The sequence below is a fragment of the Silurus aristotelis genome (genome assembly GCF_946808225.1).
Source record: "Silurus aristotelis genome assembly, chromosome: 6".
NCBI classification, from domain to species: Eukaryota; Metazoa; Chordata; class Actinopteri; order Siluriformes; family Siluridae; genus Silurus; species Silurus aristotelis.
The window spans coordinates 19907335-19929046 of NC_139579.1; the positions used below are offsets into that span (position 1 = coordinate 19907335).

At 40.2% G+C, this 21712-nt stretch overlaps 1 protein-coding gene across 2 annotated transcripts in view; it reads left to right on the plus strand.

Annotated features, from left to right (window-relative positions):
- The window catches only part of numb (NUMB endocytic adaptor protein), a 46391-nt gene extending 24886 nt beyond the window's left edge, over window positions 1–21505 (plus strand). The window contains exons 2-11 of one of the 2 annotated variants that reach the window (XM_083544105.1): window positions 1410–1549; window positions 8945–9019; window positions 12948–12980; window positions 13603–13677; window positions 15775–15915; window positions 17187–17391; window positions 18159–18452; window positions 18662–18811; window positions 18918–19064; window positions 19299–21505. In XM_083544105.1, the coding sequence (XP_083400231.1) occupies window positions 1424–1549; window positions 8945–9019; window positions 12948–12980; window positions 13603–13677; window positions 15775–15915; window positions 17187–17391; window positions 18159–18452; window positions 18662–18811; window positions 18918–19064; window positions 19299–20035 (1983 nt within the window). In that variant the 5' untranslated portion in view covers window positions 1410–1423 and the 3' untranslated portion in view covers window positions 20036–21505. The remainder of the gene's footprint in view (window positions 1–1409; window positions 1550–8944; window positions 9020–12947; window positions 12981–13602; window positions 13678–15774; window positions 15916–17186; window positions 17392–18158; window positions 18453–18661; window positions 18812–18917; window positions 19065–19298) is intronic. The other variant, XM_083544106.1, reaches the window with a different exon arrangement.
- The last annotated feature ends 207 nt before the right edge of the window (window positions 21506–21712 follow it).

The window sequence follows — 21712 nt, forward strand, 5'->3', positions numbered from 1 at the left end:
AGGCTGTCAGTGGAACACAATTGTATAGGATGCCTTTGGCATTTCCCTTCACTTGAATTGGGACACCCAAACCTGTTCCAGCATGAAAATTCCCCTGTGCATAAAGCATGCTCCAGGAAGATATGATTATCCTGCTATAGAGCTCTGACCTTAACCCTAATGAACACATTTGGGATGAATTGGAACACTAAATACATCACCCCCCTCACCCTACATCAGTACCTGACTTATACTTACACGCTTTTGTATGAATGATCACAAATCTCCACAATCACGCTTCACCATCTAGTGGAACATCTTCCCAGAAGAGTGGAGGTTATTATAACAAGCAAATGAGAACTAAATGTTGAATGAGATGTTTAAAAAGCACATATGAATCTTATGGTCAGGTGTCCACAAACTTTTGTCCACAAAATTAGAACTAATTTGTTTCTAGAATTGATCTAAAATGCATCAAAACTCTACACACAAAAAATTTAATTTTGCCATTCATTTGCAGGAACCCAAAGTGCTCATAATAATAATAATAATAATAATAATAATAATAATAATTATTATTATTATTCCAATTTTTGCTATTGATCTGTCCATGTGTCTGTCTGTCCGAGATTCTAGATTATCGTTAGTGTGATATCTCAAAAACAAGTGCCTGCACGTTTATATGATTTATATGAAATTGTCATTGTAACCAGCATATGAACCTACTAGATTTTGAAATTGATACAAACAAGTTCAAGGTCACAGCAAGGTCAAATGTCTGTCTCTCTCTCTCTCTCTTTTTATTTTTTTTATTTAACTTTAAACCTTAACTTGGAATGATGAAGTAATATGTAAGAAGGTGTGATGGTGAGGTGAAGAGAAATAATTTCCGTGTTGGAAAGTGAATATGATGCCTGAGTAAATGTGGAGATTTCTCTGTAATGCCTGTATTAGTAGGGACTGTCCCACTCTGAGTGGAGCTGCTGGTTATCAGTGAGACAGAGTGTCTGCTTTAAAGTGACTGCCTCTATATACTTCACTTGTCTCCGTAACACTTGCCTCTCACTGCTGCATGCGCTTGTCTTGGTGTAACTGATTGTGGGTAGACATGCTGAGATAAAGCATGTGTAATTGCGTTTAAAGTTCGCACCGCCCATGAATGAATTGTGTTTAGTTCGGCTCGAATTCATTTCCAGCCCAGTGATTTTGCAAAGGGAATCAGAAGTCTGTGATGTGCTTTGAACTGTGCTGAGGTCAAAATGAAAAGCCTGCAGTTCTCCAGCACAGTCTGTAGGTGTGACCACGTTACTGTCACATGCAACAAACCTGGTGGAAGTGAAAAGCTGTGCATCTCAGCAGTGTGTTTGTTACGTGCCCAAAACCCTTCTGACCTGCCAAACTCACTTCCTCTTCTCTTTTGTCAATTCCAGGAGGAGGCTGAGTCATGAATAAGCTACGGCAGAGCTTCCGCCGCAAGAAAGACGTATATGTGCCCGAGTCCAGCAGACCACATCAGTGGCAGACTGACGAGGAGGCAGTGCGCAGTGGCAAGTGCAGTTTCCAAGTCAAGGTGAATTTTCGAAACGACTAAACAGTATGTGAATGCAGCCAGCAAGACCAGGAACACACGTTTATTTTTGCTGTCGAAATATTTAAATGAATAGTATTAAAGTTATTGCTATCCCAGATAAAGGTGGGATATATAAAGATACATTTTCCTTTAAATATAAATTTTTTTAGAAATATAGAAAGCTTCATTTAAATTAAATCTATGGCAGCAACTCCATTTTCTTGCAATAATACTGACTCATTAATTTATAAATACGAGGGGAGTCCAAATTCCTCTAGTAATTCATCAACACGAGACACGCTCGATGACCTTCACAAATCAGGCTATTGTGGTTTAGAACCGTGCCGAAAATAAAGAAAGAAGGAAAGCTAGACAGAAAGCTTATATCCACTGTTTAGGCTGTAAATAACCAGACTCTAAGTACAAGTTTGTGATTTGTAGAAGATTTTTGGTGTCTTGCCATGTTTTTAAAATCTCTACGCCAATAAAAAAATTTGGAAGGTGTGCCAGAAGGTAGCATTTACTTAAATTTTTTTCGAAAATGAAAAGTCTTCTTTTAATTATTTCTTTGTCTAACCACAAATGCAAGTATCTGTGTTGGGTTTGATGTGAATAGAACTGAGGTGGTCTCAGAGAGCATGTTGCCTATTAAGAAATATGGTTATACAGAGTGTCTGGAGATTTCTGCAAGAAATTACACCTGGGTCATGGGGAGATATATTTTTTTTTAGCAAGATAATGAGCCAAAACGTGTCAGAATTCACACTAAAGATTATCTGGTAAATTCAGAGTTAAGCTTTTGACATGACCATCCCAGTCCCCTGAATGAAACCCCAGTGAAAACCTCTGGTCCTCAAGGAAAAATAAAAGCTCTAAAGAATATCGCCTAGGACCCTGGAAAATCTTAAAAGATTTGTGTATTGGAGAATTGTAGCAGGTAATTCTTGCTTTATCATCAAGCAAGAATCCACTACATGGACAAAGGCTTGTGGACACCTGGCCAAACGATGCTTGTGTGTTTGTCGATTATTTTTGTATTTTTATTTCACATTTAGTTTTAATTTGCTATCATAATAACCTACACTCTTCTAGGAATATGATTTTAGAGTGTTGGAGATTTGTGCTCATTCAGCCACAATGGCATTAGATATTTTTCAGGTAATGGTGTAGGGCGAGGAGGCCTGGGGTGCAGTCGGCTTTCCAATGAATCACAATAGGGTTTATGTCCAAGATACAAAGCTAGCAACTCAAGATCTTTTACTCCAACTCATTTCAATTCTATCTACATAAAGCTGGCTTTGTGCAAAGGTGCACTGTCATGCAGGAACAGGTTTGGGTCTCGTGGTTCAAGTAAAGGGAAACTTCAATACTACTGCATCCAAGTATTAGTTTACAATCGTGTTCCTCCAACTTTGTGGTAAGAGTTCGGAAGAGGAACTACAGGTGTCCCAGTAATTTTGTCCATATTGTGTAAAATGCAGAACGGTGATATTTTAGTTCAACTATAATTGACATGTAACTGTCACAGAGTGACATGTACATGTTCCTAAAAGAAATCCAACAAAGATTCAGTTTAATGGGTAAAATCTGGTAGGACAGTAATACTTTACATAACCAGTACAAGCATGGGTCAAAGGTGGTAAATGTATGTAGAGATGTATGAAGTAGATGTAGTATTTTAATTTGTGGCTTGTGTCATGACTATTTGTGTGGATCAACATCCCACTGGACAATTAAAGACTTGGCAAAATATAATGTAAATTAGAGTTTGACCGATATGGGTTTTTCTCTCGGACTGATGCCGATGCCGATATTCAGAAATCAGGGCAGCCGATGGCCGAGATATGATGCCGTTTTTTTTTTTTTGCCCAATATGTTTGTCCAATTTTCTTTTTTTTCCTCCATCATCTCATAAAATCTAATACTTAATTAATAATACGTGATACAGAAAACTGCTTAGAATAAAGATTTATTGAACAACACAAGACTCTTGATTCAGTGCACTTCTTAGCAGGTGTTGGTCCCCATGCCTACCTGTAGCCTAAACTACAGCTGGTTGAAGGATCGCTAACAATACAATTCTAAACATTACTCTTATTCTCTCTCTACTTGTTGTTCTCATTCTCTCTCCAAAAGCATCATCATTTTTTAATCAATGAAATATATAAGGCTAGTTAAAAAAATTATTAATAAGGAGGACACACCAAGCTGACGGACGGCCGAGGTTTCTGTTTTTTTTTCACACCGTCGTCTCTAGTCGGAGCGCGCCGGCTGATTCTGCATGTCAAATCAGGAGCGAAGCTCGTTGGCGAGAAAGAGAACTAAGATTGGCTAATTAGCTCAGCAAATGAGCACGCGAGAAAAACACGGATCACACTTGTTTCTTTCTTGTTCTCGTCTTGGCAACATGGAAGACAGGGTTGAAAAAAGCTGCACGAATCCGTTAGTAATGATCGGCATGTATAAACGCTGCTTGATTTTATATATTTACAGTTCTTGCTCCTCTGGTTTCCCTGTTTGGATGCCAAATACAGACTGCTGCCACCTGTTGGTATGAGAGAGTTATGTTCGCTCACGCAAGCGCAAAACGTACGTGCACGGTTTGGTGTATCATATGCGCCTGTCTAATAATCGGCCTAATTTCAGTGCAAATGGATGGCGATTAATAAAAAAAAAATTGGCCTGTTTAATCGGTTTTCTCTTTAATGTCCGTCGACGCTCCCCTCTGGGCTTCCTTAGTTTCGAACGAACTCAGCCCTCCCCCCACGTTTGCCATAGAGATACACAAACAACATGGCAGCGAGCAAGCAAAGGTAGCAGTACCACCAATTTACTGCAGCACCTCAAACAGAGGCATGCTGTCGAGTGGGAGAGATGTAGGGCCCTACGAAATGAACAAGACAGCGGCAGCACAAGACTGCGGTTAAGCAGCCGCATGCTGAAAATACACGGTTAAGCAGCCGCACTTTGTTTAGTGTTGCGTGTCTAATCGTACACTTCCGGTATGGGTGGTGGGAGCGGTCAAAATACCTGTAAAGACGCTTCAGAACGGCGTTTCCTTTAAGAAACAGAACAATCAGAGCATTTGAATCACCACAATCAAACCAAACACTCAAACATTTTTTTGAGGTTTGCTCAAGCTTTCAAATAATTCTTATTTAGAATCTCCCTGTCTATTATATTCTTATTTCAAATTTCAACTCATTTTACTGTGGCGTTTTGGAGAAATGTAAAGGCAAAATCACTCAAAACCTCAGGTACATTTTCAATCATGTTCCACATTAAACACTCATAAAACATTTTTCTTTGTAGGTTTGCTCATTTTATGTTATGTTACGTTCTATTTTCACAATTTACAATGGCTTGTTGTTTCTGATTGCACTTTAACCCATTTAATAAAGTTAAAACTTTTTTTTGAACATTTTCATCTGATTTTTTGGAAAAAAATCTGGGATTTTATTTGTAGGCCATATCGCCCAGCCCTAAATATAGTGCTGCCACATCCAAAGACATCCTATACAATTGTGTGCATCCAGGTTTGTGGAAGAACCACACACAGTAGGGTGATGAACAGTGTGAAAGAAAAATGGAACACGCTGTGATGTGCTGCTATTGTAGTAAAGCTGCATTAAAGTGGTGTGCATTCCTGAGATGCTTTTCCTGCTCGCCACGATTGTAAAGCTCGTTTATTTGAGTTGCCGTATCCTTCCTGTCATCCCACACCAGTCTGGATAATATTCTTTCAACAACAATGTGTTTTCATCTGCAAAACCTGTTGTTTTTTTTTGTTGTTGTTTTTTTGTTTTTCACACCATTCTGGGTAAACACAACATTTCTCTGTAGACTGTTGTGTGTGGAAAATCCCAAGGGATCAGCAATTTTCTCTCCATATATAGTGATCAAAAAGTCTTGTTTTTTGGTGAAACAGGCGTTTATTTATGGATGAATTTATTGATTGATTGAGACATGTAAAGCGAACCGCCACTTTCCAAACTGTTGGGTGGAAATCACTATTCGCTGTGTTCTGCATTCATGAGCTAACAGATACCAGGTATTAATACATGATGCAAAGTTTGCCATCTCTTCCAACCTGAGAGTATGAGCAGTTTTACTCTCTTGACTCCAAGCTACGAATGGCTGTCGCATCATAAGAGGAACGCTTTTCCTATTGCAATCGCTGTAATATTTTTGGCGCGTTGCCCAACCAAAATGTAGACTTTATTGCGTCATACTTGGGTGTGTTACTGAGTTGTTGTTTTTATGTATTGAGAAATAATGCTAAACCAAAGCTTGTGTTGAACTGATTGTGTATCGTCCGAAATATAAGGCTAATGTAGAGGTCATAGAAAGACGAATGATATTAGTGTGTGTACTCTTTTGCCATGGCCCAGATTCCTCTGCTGTCTGTAGCGTTGTGAGTGCTCACTCTCTCTTATCGTCCCCAGCTGCTAATCATAAATTCTCACACTCACTGTCTGTAAGCTATAACTATAATTCAGGGGTTCTGTGTTGAATAAAGAAGTGTGTTAGCCTGCTTCGAAGGTCCTCTGCCTTTATTAGACAGGAAAAGTCAAATGCTGTTTCTGGAACAGCAAAGCACCTCGGCCTCTCCCTCTTCCTCCTGTCACTGTTTCTCTCTCTCTCTCTCTCTCTCTCTCTCTCTCTCTCTCTCTCTCTCTCTCTCTCTCTCTCTCTCTCTCTCTCTCTCTCCTCTTGTCACTGTCTCTCTCTCTCTCTCTCTCTCTCTCTCTCTCTCTTTCCCTCTTCCTCCTGTCACTTTTTCTCTCTCTCTCTCTCTCTCTCTCTCTCTCTCTCTCTCTCTCTCTCTCTCTCTCTCTCTCTTTGACAATGCAGCCTAACTTGCTAGTCGTGTACTTTAGTTTCCCCTCCCCTTTTACTCTCCTACTTTCTCACTACCTATTTGCGTTTCTCCCTCATTTTAAAAAAAAACAGTGTGGGATGTACGGGTTGCCATAAGATTTCTGATTACACATTTCAACACCAAGGTCAGGGTTGCAACTGTAAAAACAGAGCGAGGGAAAGAAGTTAAAAGTGAAAAATTCGACGATGAAACGGCACGGCGCAGTCATTTGTCGGCCATCCTCAATCATAAACATTTTCACTGCTAAGCAAGCAGAGATGAAAATCGCAATTCCAAGCTTATTACAGCGGTGAAGTCCAGTGCTCCCGCTGGGCTGCAGTTTATCTCTCCTCAAGGCATCCAGACCGGGGTGTGAGAATGAGAACTTTTATTCCTTAATGGAACTGGTCTGTTGTAAGTGGACAAAATGAAGTGTCTGACCTCTTACATGTCCCCTCTTTTTTTCTTTCTTTCTTCCCCGGTAGACTATTATGTCAAAAGAAGAACGAGTGCCTGCTTAAACACCGAGCAGCTGGAAAGTCAATTGATGTCTGTTTTTCGATGTGGTAACTTACAATTCTTCCCTGTTTAAAGTGCGTGGAAAATGGCCGTTTATGTGGCTATGGCCAGCTGGTTTTATTGCTCATGCTCAATAACTGGTTCAGAGCCAGGTCTAAATAGCAATGACAGATGGGCGGCTTCTGTTTTCGAACGAGGTTAAACTTGAAGACTAATTTTGCCGCATTTTTTTAGCAACGTCACTTACAGTGAGAGAGGGTGAAACGTGAAGCAGAAAAAATATCTTTAGAACTTCACTGCAATTACAATAAAGTATCTTTATTTTTTTGGGGGGGTTTATTAAGAATGGGGGAAAAAAATTTTTTTTCATTATTGGTTACATGATTTATGCACAGTATAGTTTAATTATTGGAAAATACCAGTATCTAACATTTCTGATAGAAACTGTACACCCCTAATAACTAGATATTATACGCCCATATTAAATATAATTGAGCACATTTCTATCAAACTCATGAATTTCATCCAAAAGAATTTGTTCTTCCCTGCTGATATTTAGCTCAGTACAGCACTAACAGTTTAGGAAATGTGTTTCAATAGATTTATTGTGCCTAAAAGTAGAACACCAGATACTGTTTGCTATTACAGTATGTGCTTGTTGAAGATCACGTTTTAGATTTCGTCTACTTTGCTTTTATAACCACCTCCACTCTGATGAAGTCTGTCCACTAGATTTAGGAGTGTGGCTGTGAGAATTTGGGTTAATTCAGCCACAAGAGCATTAGTGAGGCCAGGCACTGAATTTGAGGTCTGGGGATCAATCATTGTTACATTTCATTACAAATGTGTTCATTGAGGGTTGATGTCAGGACTCTGGACACACCAACAAGTTCTTCTACACTAACTTGGTTTTGTGCACAAGGGCATTGTCATGGTTGAACAGGTTTGGGTGCCTTAGTTTAATCATAAAACCACATTTGTGTGCCTACTTTTTTCCTTTGGCTGTAGTGATTCATCCCATCTGACCTCAATAATAGCAAGGGCCCACCATCATCTCTGACCTGCTTCCATTAACATGAACACTACAGAAATGTAATCCTCACATTGTTTATTTCATGTGTGTTACATTAGCCCAATCAACAAGGACTATTATATTGCGAACTTGCACCTTGGATTTATTCGGAAAAATGATCATTGCACAGCCTTGCTTACACTATATTATTTGCTTTGCCTCACTTTACATACCCACACTAATCTTAATCTGTCTTAATCTTTATTTTATTTTTCTAGTTTTTTTTTCCTATATTTTTATAGCACCAGCACACCGTGACAGATTCCTTGTACGTGGTTCCGATGTATATACATTTCATAGCATTTTGTTCGAATAACGTTCTAATTTTATTTATTTAGATTTCAATGCACAATAAAGGTATTTATAAATTATTAGAATTCATTAAATGTACAAAAATGCCCTCGTAAAGTTGACTCCTCCTTTGGTGTTGTCATATTATAGTAGTTATCGTAGTAGATTTGCCTTTAACAGGTTTGGTCATTTTCTGAGATGACGAGCAAAACACATCGCCGACGTCTTTCGCTTGGAGTTCACAGTAAAAAAAGGAGCGGTCACTCTGTTCGTAAACACCATCCATATCGATGTCTGTCTCGTCACCTACACTAAACATCGTGACCCAGAAGCTTCATTGCCATTCTTGGTACTACTGATTACTTTCAGCTCTTAAAGCTGTGATAAAGCTGTAAGAAGTGTTGAGCTGGGTGGAGAGCAAGAGGTCAATGCTTTCTATGTTCATCAAGGGAAGGGTTAGGACTTCCTCTTAGCATTGCACACACAATGGCTGTGGCACTCCCTGCGTGATCTGTGTCGCCCCGAGAGACTTTGGGGTGAGGAACAGTGACTCATGAGAGTGAGATTTGTGAAGGAGCTGTGGCACGAGCAAGATGAGCTTTAAATGTAACTGTTTTTTTTGCTTTGTTTTTTTGCTTTTGTCTGTTTTCAGTATCTAGGCCATGTGGAGGTGGAGGAGTCTCGAGGAATGCATATCTGTGAAGATGCAGTGAAGAGGCTGAAGACAGTAAGTGTCTACTACACAGAGCTCCGCTTCCTTCTTCCTGTTTCTCAGAAGTCAGGAAGTGTCCATCTGATTTCTCTACATCGAGCTACTCTGTTGCTTTTCCAGACTGTCTGTGTTTTTCCTTCCTCCGTCCCCACGCCCATGTCACGGTCAGTTGACCCAGACCTACTGCAGCTCCTTAGGTCAGAAGGTCACACTGTACTGTACACACCTGCACCACCCACACCCCCGGCTGAGCCGTCCACCTTACTCTGAGATATCCGTCTTTGTCCATCCTGTCACCTAGCCCTCCTGTAATGTAGCCTCTCAGGACACGCAGGCTCACGTTTCCTGTTTTTCCCCAGACCACAGGGATTATGTAAAGGGATAGACGTGCCATATCTCACGTTGTTCGCTCCATTTTCCTTTGACAAGAGAGTGCAGACCACCACCCAGAGTTCAGAAGCTGATTAGGAAGAAAGCAAATATTGATTGTTGTTTGGGTAGTGTCGTAGCTTGCTCTTTTTTTTCACTCGCTCCTTTCTTGGACGTTCCAGAAGGCTAAGCAGTGAACAGTCAATCTTTTTTTTTTGGGGGGGGGGGGTGGTGGTTATTTTAATGGTGTTAGTCCTGAAGGCCTTATGCCTGCACTTTCCTGGTTAATGGGCAGTGTGGCTTCAGGCCCAGCTTTCTATTCTCTCTTTTTCCTTTTTCCCCCCTCACTCACTCTTTCTTTTTTCTCTGTCAGATTTCAGATCTTTACTTTATTAGCACGAATGTTACAAATCACACAAGGCAGCTAAGATGATCTTTAATTCTCCAAATTTTGTCATTTTCTGTGTCATTTAAAAAAGGCTTTCTTTTTTTTAATGCTGGTATTTTTGGCAGCAGAGGAAAAAAACACCCCCTCCTCCCACTTCTCTCTTCCTTTCTCTGTCGCTCTCTGTGTCAGTGTCTTTTTCTGGAAGCCTACGGTGTAAAAGCCACAACCATCTTTACATAAACTCACATGTGAATGGGGAGCTTCCTAAGACCCTCTGCTATTGCTCATCATTGTGTTTATGAAGTTTGTGCGTTAGAATTCCCTTTTTTTTTTTTTTTTTTTTTTTTTTTTTTTCATTTGTCAAATATATGAAATTATAAAATATATCAAATGAATATATAAGATTAATTCTACTGAACTGTTCGGTGTATTCGGTTTGTTAGCATTGTGAACCGGCTGTTTATCTCTGCACAGGAACTAGTTATTAAAGAGCATAGCGTAGGTGTTATATTTTAACACGTACATATTGTTCTATTTGTTTGCTCGCTATATGTACTAGTGTAAGTAATGATGCACTCTGCCTTTGCTATGTACCATGGCCTTTATAGCTATTCCACTAACATAAAACTAAGACAGAATGAGGAAACGGAATGTCTGACCCCTGTGCACTATAATGAGATTTTCCTCTTACTGGAGCAGAGTCGCCTGGGTTCCCGGAAATCTATCAGTCCATACAGAGAATTGTTTTTTATTGATGTCATCCTGCTTCTTTTTTTTTTTTTTTATGTGCTGGCGTGCAAACCTCTCCTCACGTGCCCGACGAACCTTGAACAAGAACGTGGCGTTTCTGATGGCGTCAGGCAGAAGGAAGTGTCTGGAAGGGCTTAGGTTTAACCCGAGATAAAGATCTGACGGTCGCACACGTGGGTGTTATTGAGGGTGGGTGGGGTGGGGGTTGTGCTAAGGTGGTGGGTTTTAGGTTAAAGTTGAAAGTGGGAGGAATGAAACTGAGGATATTTATAACTTTATATTTAGTGCAAGTTTACGAGGATGTGTGCATACAGGTTTCTTTAAAAAGATCACACATATAACACAGGATGTGATGTATGACAAAGTTCACATACAACACTAGAATTTACCAAAGATCCAATCACTCACGTTTAGCTTCCTGGTATCTTCTGGAGATGTTTTAATAATTGACTATTTTCCAGAAACACCATTTATTTCACAAATAAACAAAATCTTCCCTAAGCACAAAAGGTCCAAAGCCTTTCTGATTTCAAAATTTGGTTGATTCTTGTTCCTTTTGTTTTTCTTTATTTTGTGCGATTAAATCATCTGCCCCAAGACCTCAAGACATGCTGTAGGCTAAATGTTCATTGTTGTCCTCCTTTATGTATCCGTGTGAGCCTGCGTAACGATTTCCCCACCTTGAATTTTCGAACAGCTTGGGATTTTACCTACTCGCATGACTATTCACCATTAGAAAATAGCTGTGTAAAGAGGGCTGAAGCGTGTGTAAGCCTGAAGGAGTGAGTAAGCGAGTAAGCATTTTTTGCCCTCTGAGTCACAACTATAAGGAAGGATACGGAGCGACGGTGTGACATCACAGGCATGCAGTCTGCCAGCTGACGCATCCTGTCCTGCCCTGTCCTGCTGATTGTCATTGCGCTTCCTACCCCATAACTGTATCGTCACCTCTTTGGCAGATTGCCACCTCTCAGCCCAGCTCATAGACCAATTTAGAAAAAGCATGTCAATATGTAAATCATTTCCAATGGAACTAGAGAATTTCTATTTGGTAGAAATGTCTGTTCTTTTGCTCTCAGGCCTTATGGTGTAATTGGAAATGTAGCCATCCCTCAGTTTTTATTTTTCTCCTCTTATGTATTCTGTCCTACCTTTCACAAACTTCCTCCCTTTGATTCAGCAGTCAGCTTCTCCGAGGCATTTCAATGGCTGTTATTAGCTTTCATATTCATGTCTTTCCACCCCAACCCCCCCCCCCCCCCCTTGTATATGTGTTGTGATGAATGTAATATAAACTTTAAACCTTATATATTTTTTAGCAGGTTATGTTCCAAATGACACGCAAAGAACCTCTCGGTCTCTTAACATCCCTCATGTCCTTAACCCAATGATGATGAGCTTTTCCACCTGTAGTTGTGTGTGTGAGACTCACTGCATGACTCACACACTCACACTAATGACTTATTAACCAAACCGTAATTCCCTTTTACCATTAGACACACCATGCTCTTAACCACAGCCCTGATGTAAGCTTTTTCCAGATAAGGTCGTACTGAATTGACATCACGGCCAGAGCCCTGGTTAAAAGCATGTAAGCTCACAAACCCAGAGTCTGTAGTTTTAGTAGCCATTCAGCGGCTTTATATCAATAAAAAGTAAAACTGGTCTCTCTTTCCCTTCTGTCTGCTAGCACTGTACGGTGGGCCTAAACTGTAGGATTCCGCCACATGTGCTGGTCCTGCAGTTTGGTCAGTCAGGTGTTCGCTTCTGGGAAAAACACACACATTCAACATCGATTCGGGATATGATGTGATTTGAAAAAGAAAAAAAAATAATAATTCTTGATGCATCCCGAATAATTTTTCTTTCAAATGTGCTGGGGTTGTGAGTCTGTATTCGGAATGTTTTATATTGGAATTTCACTATATGAATCCACAAAATTAAAATTAAGCAGAGCCCCATGTGTGCACATTTGGTTTTAAAATTAGATAAATGAACATGAAGCATAAATCATCACTCGATTCTCTTGTTCTCTTCAGGATTCAGGACAAACTCGTGATGCATTCAAAAATCGATTTTTTTTTTTTCCGCTCATCCCCGTCGGTGATTGTTTTTTCACTGTACGGTCATTCACGATAACACTAACAACGCTAATACCTAGGTGAGATCTTCCACAGAATCAACTACTTGTAAAGTACGACCCTGAGTGATGTAGGTGTCGTGATTGAGGTTTGTGATCTTCACTGTACCTGCCTCGCTGTCTTTCATCCCTACTTCTTCTTCTTCTCCACTCTTCTGATTCCCCCCACATACCCATTCCACGATGTCCCTGTATGCACAGTCTTGTGTTACCTGGACACACAGGACTTTCTGTAACACTGTCCCGCCTTGTCCTCCCCATCCCCCAACCTCCCTTTACCAAATCTTCAATTCCAGGACAGAAAGTTCTTCAAGGGCTTCTTTACCAAAGTAAGTGTTGCTGTGTGAGGAATGAGTGTGTAAATGAGATGTCTCTTCTTATAAATGTGTTTTTGCTGTTCTTTTTTTTTTTTTTCCTTTTCCCCTTTTCAACTTTTATTCGTATTCCTACTTTAATCACTTCTGGAACAACAGGAAATAGTGGAACTTGTGTGTGTGTGTGTGTGTGTGTGTGTGTGTCTGTGTGTGTGTGTGTGTGTGTCTGTGTGTGTGTGTGCGTTACTCGCAAAGCATTGGTTAAGGGCACTTTTCTCCTCACTCCAGTGAACACCTGGGTCTGTTTAGTGTATAACGCCGTGTTGTGTGATTGATTTTGCAGTGTTTGCTGTCTCTTTACCGTTTTCCTTCTCCTCTGCTTCCTACACAGAACACACTGACTCACAATTTTCTTAACCCTAACCTTCCTAAAACCTTGTCTCTGATGTTTCTTGATTGCAGGATTTGGTTTTAATGGATGAGGCGGTTTCTGTGTGTTTTGTCAAAATGTGAAGGGACACAGCAAGGGGGAGGGAAACGACTGTTTTTCTTTATTTATCTATTTAACTGTGTTTTTTATAAATTTTTTTCATTTGTACCGTGTGCTCCTCCTCTCTTTCTCTGTCACTGCTTGTAGGCAGGGAAAAAAGCAGTCAGGGCTGTGCTGTGGGTATCTGCCGATGGCCTGAGAGTCGTTGATGACAAGACAAAGGTAATTAAGAAAAAAAAATCAGATCTTCATATCACAGTCGGTACACACCTGAAAACACGCAGGCTGCATTGCAGAATCATGCACTATGTGGGCAAAAGTATTGGGACACCTGGTTGTTTTAGCCATATGTGGTTCTTTCACAAACTGTTACCACAAAGTTGGGGGCACACCATTGTATAGTCTTTGGATGCGGTAGCATTAGCATAAATCTTTCTCTTCACCTGAACTAGGAGACACAAACCTGCTTGATGATGCCCCTGTTCCCAAGGTGAGCTCCAAGAAGATATGGTTTATAACAGTTGGAGTAAATAAGCTTGAGTGGCCATTTATATATATATATATATATATATATATATATATATATATATATATATATATATATATATATATATATATATATATATATATATATATATATATATATATATATATGGCCACTCAAGCTTATTTACTTATAGTTATCAGGGCTCCAGACAAAAAAAATCAATTAAGGAGCCAATGGCTCCTATTAGAAAAACAACAGGCACCAAATTATATTTTTAAGTGCCACACAAGAATAAACTTAAAAAAAAATGTAAAACACTTACTTCGAGTCATCCTGTCGCGTGTACATCTGCCATCATTTTACAGCATGGCCTAGGAACTGAAGCGATCATATATAGGCGGTGTTGAGCCATGAGACACTGCGAGCGCTGACGGTGTTTTCTGTGGCGCGCTCTTCGCCATTATGTGATCACGAGCATTTTTATGCTTTTGACTATCCCTGTGTTTTCTTACCGTCTCCTTTCTTAAATAATCTGTTTGAGTAATGAAATCAGTTCCCCCCGCAATTTCTCTGCCCGCTTTAGAGCAGAAGTCGCAAAACATTTTCTGCGTCTCGTGATCGTACCTCAGCCATGAAAACTTGAATCCAAGAAGGTTTTTAAATGTCTTTTGGCACTTTTATTTATGTTTTCACTGACTGACATAGAAAGATGGTCCTCCGACGCAGCCTGCCTTTTTACTTCAGCGGAAGAGTTGGACAGAGATGAAGACTGTTTTGAAAAAAGTCTGATATTTTTAGTTTCTTCATGTTTTTTCTGATGATGAAAGGTGAGTTTTGATTTCAATCGTAGGCGGCGCATGCGTCTTCGTTTATTACGTCAACAAATTATGTGATGGAACACGCACATAAAAGGTCATAACATGCAGATTATACGGTCATCACGTGTTCATTTATATAGTCTCAGGTGGCGATCTAGGCAAAAAATATTACTCGCAATTTATTATTTTTGGTCGATTTTGGACCATTTTAGTCGCAGTCTGGAGCCCTGAGTGTATGTAATATATATATATATATATATATATATATATATATATATATATATATATATATATATATATATATATATATATATATATATATATAACATATATAACATAATACATTATATAACATAATACATTATATAACCTCTGACCTCAACCCTACTGGAAAAGTTTGGGATGGATTGGAACACTGACTGCACCCTATGTCTCGTCACCAGCTGCCTCAGTACCTGTTTTTACTAATGCCCTTGTGGTAGAAGGAGCCCAATCTCAAACCACACTTCAAAATCTGGTGGAACATCTTCCCAGAAGAGTGAAGGTTAAAGTAACAGCAGATGGGGACAAAATGTGGAATGAGACATTCAGAAAATATATACGAATCTTATGAACATTTGTCTACAAACCTTTGTCCATATAGTGTCTTTTCAGGCTTAATGTATATTCCAGTATGACCACGTATGAAGGATAAAATAAAATAGTTAGTCTTTGAACATTAATGCTGATCTTTAGAGATTCAAAGTTTTCCTGCAACATAATGCAGTGACAATGTTTCGATTGTAAAAGCCCTAAGCAGTTTGAGGCGAAATGCATTTTAAGTCGTGTACATGCCACCAGGCAGCAGTCAGAACCCCAGATATGTTCTGTGGTTATATTCTGCCACCTGCTGGTATGTTTTGTTGTAGGCCCAAGGACTAAGTCAGTAGTGCACAGTTAGGCGACGTGAACACAATATTACAAGTGAACCGTTGCAATATAATGCTGTTATAGTAACCAGTGTCTTCCTTCTAGGACCTGATTCTCGACCAGACAATAGAGAAGGTTTCATTTTGCGCTCCTGACCGGAACTTTGAAAAAGCGTTCTCTTACATCTGCAGAGACGGCACCACTCGCCGCTGGATCTGCCACTGCTTCATGGCGATCAAAGATTCAGTGAGTACTCACGTTTTTTCTTCGGGAATGCTGCCGTTTCATGAAAAACGCTTAACACAGAATATATATTGTTTTACACAAACTTTTGACTTTAAGTGGGTTTTCTTGTCATGAGCCTTATCTAGCAGAACTATCTACCTGAACTTTCCTGAAATTCCTGTAACAGATTTACTCTTGATGCTCCTGCTCTTATCTTGTTCCACGGAACAGCACGGTTTGTCACAGCTCCTTAACAAACAAGAACTCACACACTCAGCCACACTCGTTTTTAAAACAGGCATGCAAACCCAAACCCAAATGATTAGAAAATTCAAACACATTTCTCAATTCAGAAATAATACATTTGATTGAGAGTGAAAATACAGAGACTTTACCAAACAACAGAGGAAGCCATGAAGAAGTCTGTCTTTTCTGTATGTACGCAATGTGAGGGTCTCGTGGAGTTTTGCTGCTTTGTGACGACGATTATTGCTTACAAACCGCTATGCAAATAAAATGGAATTAAAATGGAGAAGGAATCTGCAAACACAAACATTTCCCCTTAAGATATCGTGTACTCTGGGTTTTTGATTGCGGAATGGATACGTTTTTAAAAGGCATACTAAGTAGCCTAATACTGGCAATGTGTTGACCTTTATCAGACCTGGCCTATAAAAATGTGCCTCTCATTAAAATAGATTATGCACAACATGGCTAGATTGCATCAGAAACAAGGTCACACTCCACAAGACTATGTGTAATTGTTTGATCAGCTCACATGCAATATTGGCTGGGGGAAGTGAAGCTCAGTGGATATTGGACTTCTGTTTGGAAGTTCTTCAAATCCCAGCACAACCAAACTTCCACTGCTGGGCCCTTGCAAGGCTTTTATCCTTCAACCGCTCCAATGTATAAACGAGATATTTGTAAGTCACTCTGAAAAAGGGCGTCTGCTCAATGCTGTGAATGTAAATGCAATGAAAATGAAAGGAAAATGGCCACTTTGGCAGCTTTCTACCTCTTAGCATTTGGAAAAGGAAGTAGATGATGATGATGATATCTTTTTTATTTAGAGCATGCTTTATAATAATTTTTTTTAGTGGACTAAAAACCAGACTGATTTAAAAAAATTAAAAAAGCAGTTTGCTTGATTTGCCTGCAACGAAGATCTCAAAGTAACTATTTACTGTATTCCAATCTATTACTGTGATCCAATCGAAAAAGTCTAGTTCATCAAGTGTGAACAGAGGAACCACTGTTCTGAGCCGAGTGTCTTTGTGGTTGTGTTTCAGGGGGAGCGTTTGAGCCATGCAGTGGGCTGTGCATTCGCAGCATGCCTGGAGCGAAAACAGAAGCGAGAGAAGGAATGCGGGGTCACGGCCACTTTCGACGACAACCGCACCACGTTTACGCGGGAAGGCTCATTCCGCGTTACCACAGCAACAGAACAGGCTGAGCGAGAAGAAGTCATGCGGCAATTACAAGATGCCAAGAAAGGTAGATCGAAAGACAAAAATAGAATGGTGTCAGATCAAAAGGCGTTCCTTGGAAGAAAATTAGGCATTGAGTTTTCTGCTAATCCAAGAACTGACCCTTTTCCAGTCAATTTTCCATTTTCCCCCAAATTCCATATTTATAATGAGTATTATTACATGCAAACATATTTCATATGTGAGTAACATATGTATGTCTAACATAATTGACAAAAAAAAAAAGTTAAATCTAAGGAATATTCCAGTATACTGTTGCAGTATATAAGGTGCACCCTGTTTTTCTTGAATCGTGACTCATTCTTTCACTATTATGCAAAACTGGAACAATCATTTTTTTCTACAGGCCCCATTTGCAATAACCCCACATGGGATCTTGAGAACCCCTGTCTCAGCCATAAGTGATAATGCTCAGGGTTCAATGTTCTCAAAGCTCTGACACTTCTGACATTTGCTCAGTTATAGTATAAATGAAAACTCCAAAGAAGTCGTCATTGAGAGAAACGTTGGACATAAAGTTTTAGCTTGGCTTGTTGGCAGTTTACTAAGGTCAATTGGTCGTAGAAAGGCATTGTGTTTAATTCAGAAACCTGTAAAAAACAAAAAAGAGGAGAAAAAATTTAATTTATCTCTATAATGTTTCCTTTAATTGTAGTAATGCTTTTGGTTGACCTGGAAGATTTCAAAAGTGCTGTGTTAAGGATATATTAATGATTAAATATGCAACAGTCTCATTACATACCGTTTAAGTCACGTCTCTCTCTGTGCATGCAGACTCTGAGACTGCCTCCGGGGGCACAGCAGGCAGCCCAACCAATCCAGCTGCTGCCTCCTCTCCCTCGTCTTCCCCTCCTCAGCCTGTGGCCACACAGGCAAATCAGGACGCCAATCCTCATGCGATCCCACGCCGTCATGCCCCTGTGGATGTGCTAGCGCGCCAAGGCTCCTTCCGCGGCTTCCCGGCTCTCAGCCAGAAGACGTCGCCTTTCAAGCGGCAGATGTCGCTGCGTATGAATGACCTGCCCTCCACCATGCAGCGCAAATCTGACTTCCCAATCAAAAACACAGGTTAGCATCATCAAGCAGCCATACAGTCATCTGCTGTGATTAGTACATTTGAATTCTAATATTTGCCTCAATAATAATCATTACATTTGAAGCAGAACTCAGTGTTTTAGCTCTGATATGAAAAATGTGTGGAAAAATAAGGATAAAAAGGATTTAAGTGCTAGGATTTCTAAAGAGTTGTTAACGTTTGCCTTGTCCTGTTCTGTTAGTGGCCGAGGTAGAAGGTGAAGGTGAAGGAGATAGCATCAGTGCTCTGTGCACTCAGATCACATCAGCATTCAGTGGCCCCACAGAAGACCCCTTCTCCTTGGTTCCCATGCCCAAACCTACCTCTTCCCCACAATCCCCTGCTGCACAAGGTCATCCCTATATATACTCTTATTCTTTAGCATGTCACATTTAATACTCTTTTTACTGTTTATATATTTGTGTTTATGGGTTTAATACTCTTGTTTGCTGCTGTAGTGAACGGCTCTGCTCCCGCCTTCCCGGCTCCCCCTGTCAGTGCTGCTGCTGCTGTTAACCCTCCCGTGCTCCCACCGCCTTTGCCTGCCAGAGATACTAACCCCTGGGCCAAGGTGCCCACTGCGCCCCCGGTTCCAGCAAATCCAGGTAAGTGTGCGCAGAGCCTGTGTTCCTCATAGCATGATGGGGATGAGATTAAAGTCAAAGCCACTTAGATACACGTATTATACATGCTTGCATGTATATAGAGTAAGTTGATATTATGCGAGCCTCTTTTAAAACTTTTTCTTTTACTTCTCTTTCTATTCTTTTGTCCTTTCAGTTGATCTTGACTGTTGGGATCTCTGTAGGTTTACTCAGGTTTTTTTTCTTGACTTCTAGGTGGTGACTGGCCCAGTCCTACCCCTGCTGCGAAGGCTCCACTTGCAGCAAATGCTGTCTCCCATAAGCGCACGCCATCTGAAGCAGACCGCTGGTTAGAAGAGGTTTCCAAGTCTGTACGAGTGCAACCACCTGTAGCCAGAACCGCCACGCCTCCTATTCAGCAGCCCTTTCCCACTCCCATGCACGTCTCTGTGGCCCCTGTGGCCTTTATACCTTCTATGCCCTCTGCAGTGCCCACTCTACCCCCACACCAGCCTTCCTTCCATGCTCAGGCACCAGCCTCTTTCCCAATGTCCAACGGGCTCCACTATGCCCAGCCAAGTGTACCCGTAGTGGGCATTACACCTTCTCAGATGGTGGCCAACGTCTTTGGTTCTGCTACACAGACCCAGCCGGTACCGGTTCCTGTGCCCATTCCTCAAACACAGTTGCAGCCTTCGCCGTTTTCTACTCCGCCTTTGGCTCAGTTGGATCCCAGAGCAGTAAGTGGACCCTTCGGAAAGCCTCCTGCACCACCACCAGCAAATCCTGCAGTGTTCCATCCACCTAACGGAAACGCTACGTTAAATGGCACTGATAGTTGGGCTGCGCCCCCTCTGCCAGCGGGGCATCAAGCGGATGCTTTCGAAGCCCAGTGGGCAGCGCTAGAGAACCGCTCACGCCAACGCACCAACCCCTCCCCTACAAATCCATTTTCCAGCGAGCTTCACAAGACATTCGAGATCCAACTGTAAACACACAAGTATTAGGTTGGAGAGAGACCAAAACTAGCATGAACACATGAAGGAGATGCATAAAGGGTGGTGAGGACATTCAACAAGAGGGCACCACTTTGACATGCACACCACATTAGCCCCATATCTATCTCTCTGTCTTGTTCCCTTGCTGTTTGTCAGAATGTCTGTAGTGCTAACTGTGAGCTGGGCAGAGGACAAAGGAGTAGGAAATGGAGCTACTTCAGTGCAGTTCGGGAGGCTACGGGGGAAATCGGTGTTGCTCAGCTTCCGTTTCTTTGTTTCTTGTGCGGTTATATTCATATTCCTGGTGGATTTGGTAAAGAGGCAAAATTAACTTTTGCCCCTGGGCCTTAATAAACAGATGGACATTTGTATCCTCATCATACAATTCTGCGTCATTATCTCCATCCTGTCTCCAACAGTCCTGCTCCCAGTCTCCTCTAACCACAGGGACAAACAACTACTCCTCCCATCACAGCAACAAAAGGACTATGCTTCCAGATTTGAGAGGTTTTCCAAAACTTCCTAATCAGAAGACTGAGAAACGAGAGAATGCCAAAATCTTTATTTTTATGCATTAGGTATATTTTAAATATATTTGAAATTTAACTGAGGAGTTGTCTGTAATCTTACCGAAGGTGCAGGCTGGATACAGTGGAAATGATTTTGTGTGTGTATACGGCAAACGGGCATTTATTATATAGAAATAGCTATAGAAATGGAAAAAATATATATATATAATTATGCATAACTGAGCTCAAACCATAACTTTTACATGCTCTTTAAAGAGAGAAGGGATGGATATTTTATTTTATTTTTTATTATTGAAATGTATAACATCCAGTTTTGGATGTGTTTTCCTCTGTAAATAAGGAATCATTGCAGCTACAATCATTTTGGCCTCAGTGATGGGATGGGGGATTTGCCATTGCTTTCACGTTTGCTGTACTTTTTTATTTTGTACTGCAGTACTGTACTTTTCTTTTCTTTTTTTTACCCACTGCCTATATCTTGAAGAATGTTTTAAGGCTTTAGAGGACTTTTAAGATAAATTCTAACACTATCGACGGTCATTGTCAGCCACTTGTTTTTATTTTTTATTTTTTAATGAAGATGTTTTGTTTTTTATTGCACAAGCACTATACTGGGTGATTGGGTTATTCGGGTGAAATGGGTCAATTAGATGCATTGCAGAAACCTGAGAGTTAGTGAATATCTTCCTCAATTGACCTGTGATTTTAATTATTGGTTGCAGTGAGGTAGTTGAGAGGTTTTTTTTTTTTTTTTTTTTTTTTTTTTTAAGTGTCTGATATTTTTGCCCAGCTCTGTTTTTATCAAACCTGTGAAAAACAGTTGGTTAATTGTTTTAATTATTTTTTTCCATTTTGTAAGTATTTCATTATTTTATTCCACTTCTGTCTGAAGAATTAGATCTAAAAGATTGAATAAAACGATGGTGGTAGAGGATGCTTGTGATTCTATTGGTATGACTATTAACATCTTTATATTTACTTTATCTTTAGGTGTCACATCGATACCAGAACTTTTGTAGTTCCATTAAACAGATGCATAGTGTGATAATCAAAATAATAACAAATTATTGAATTCATAATTAATCAGAAAGAGATTATTTTCTGACTCCAGGTAATGGAATTAAAAAAAAAAAAAATTGTT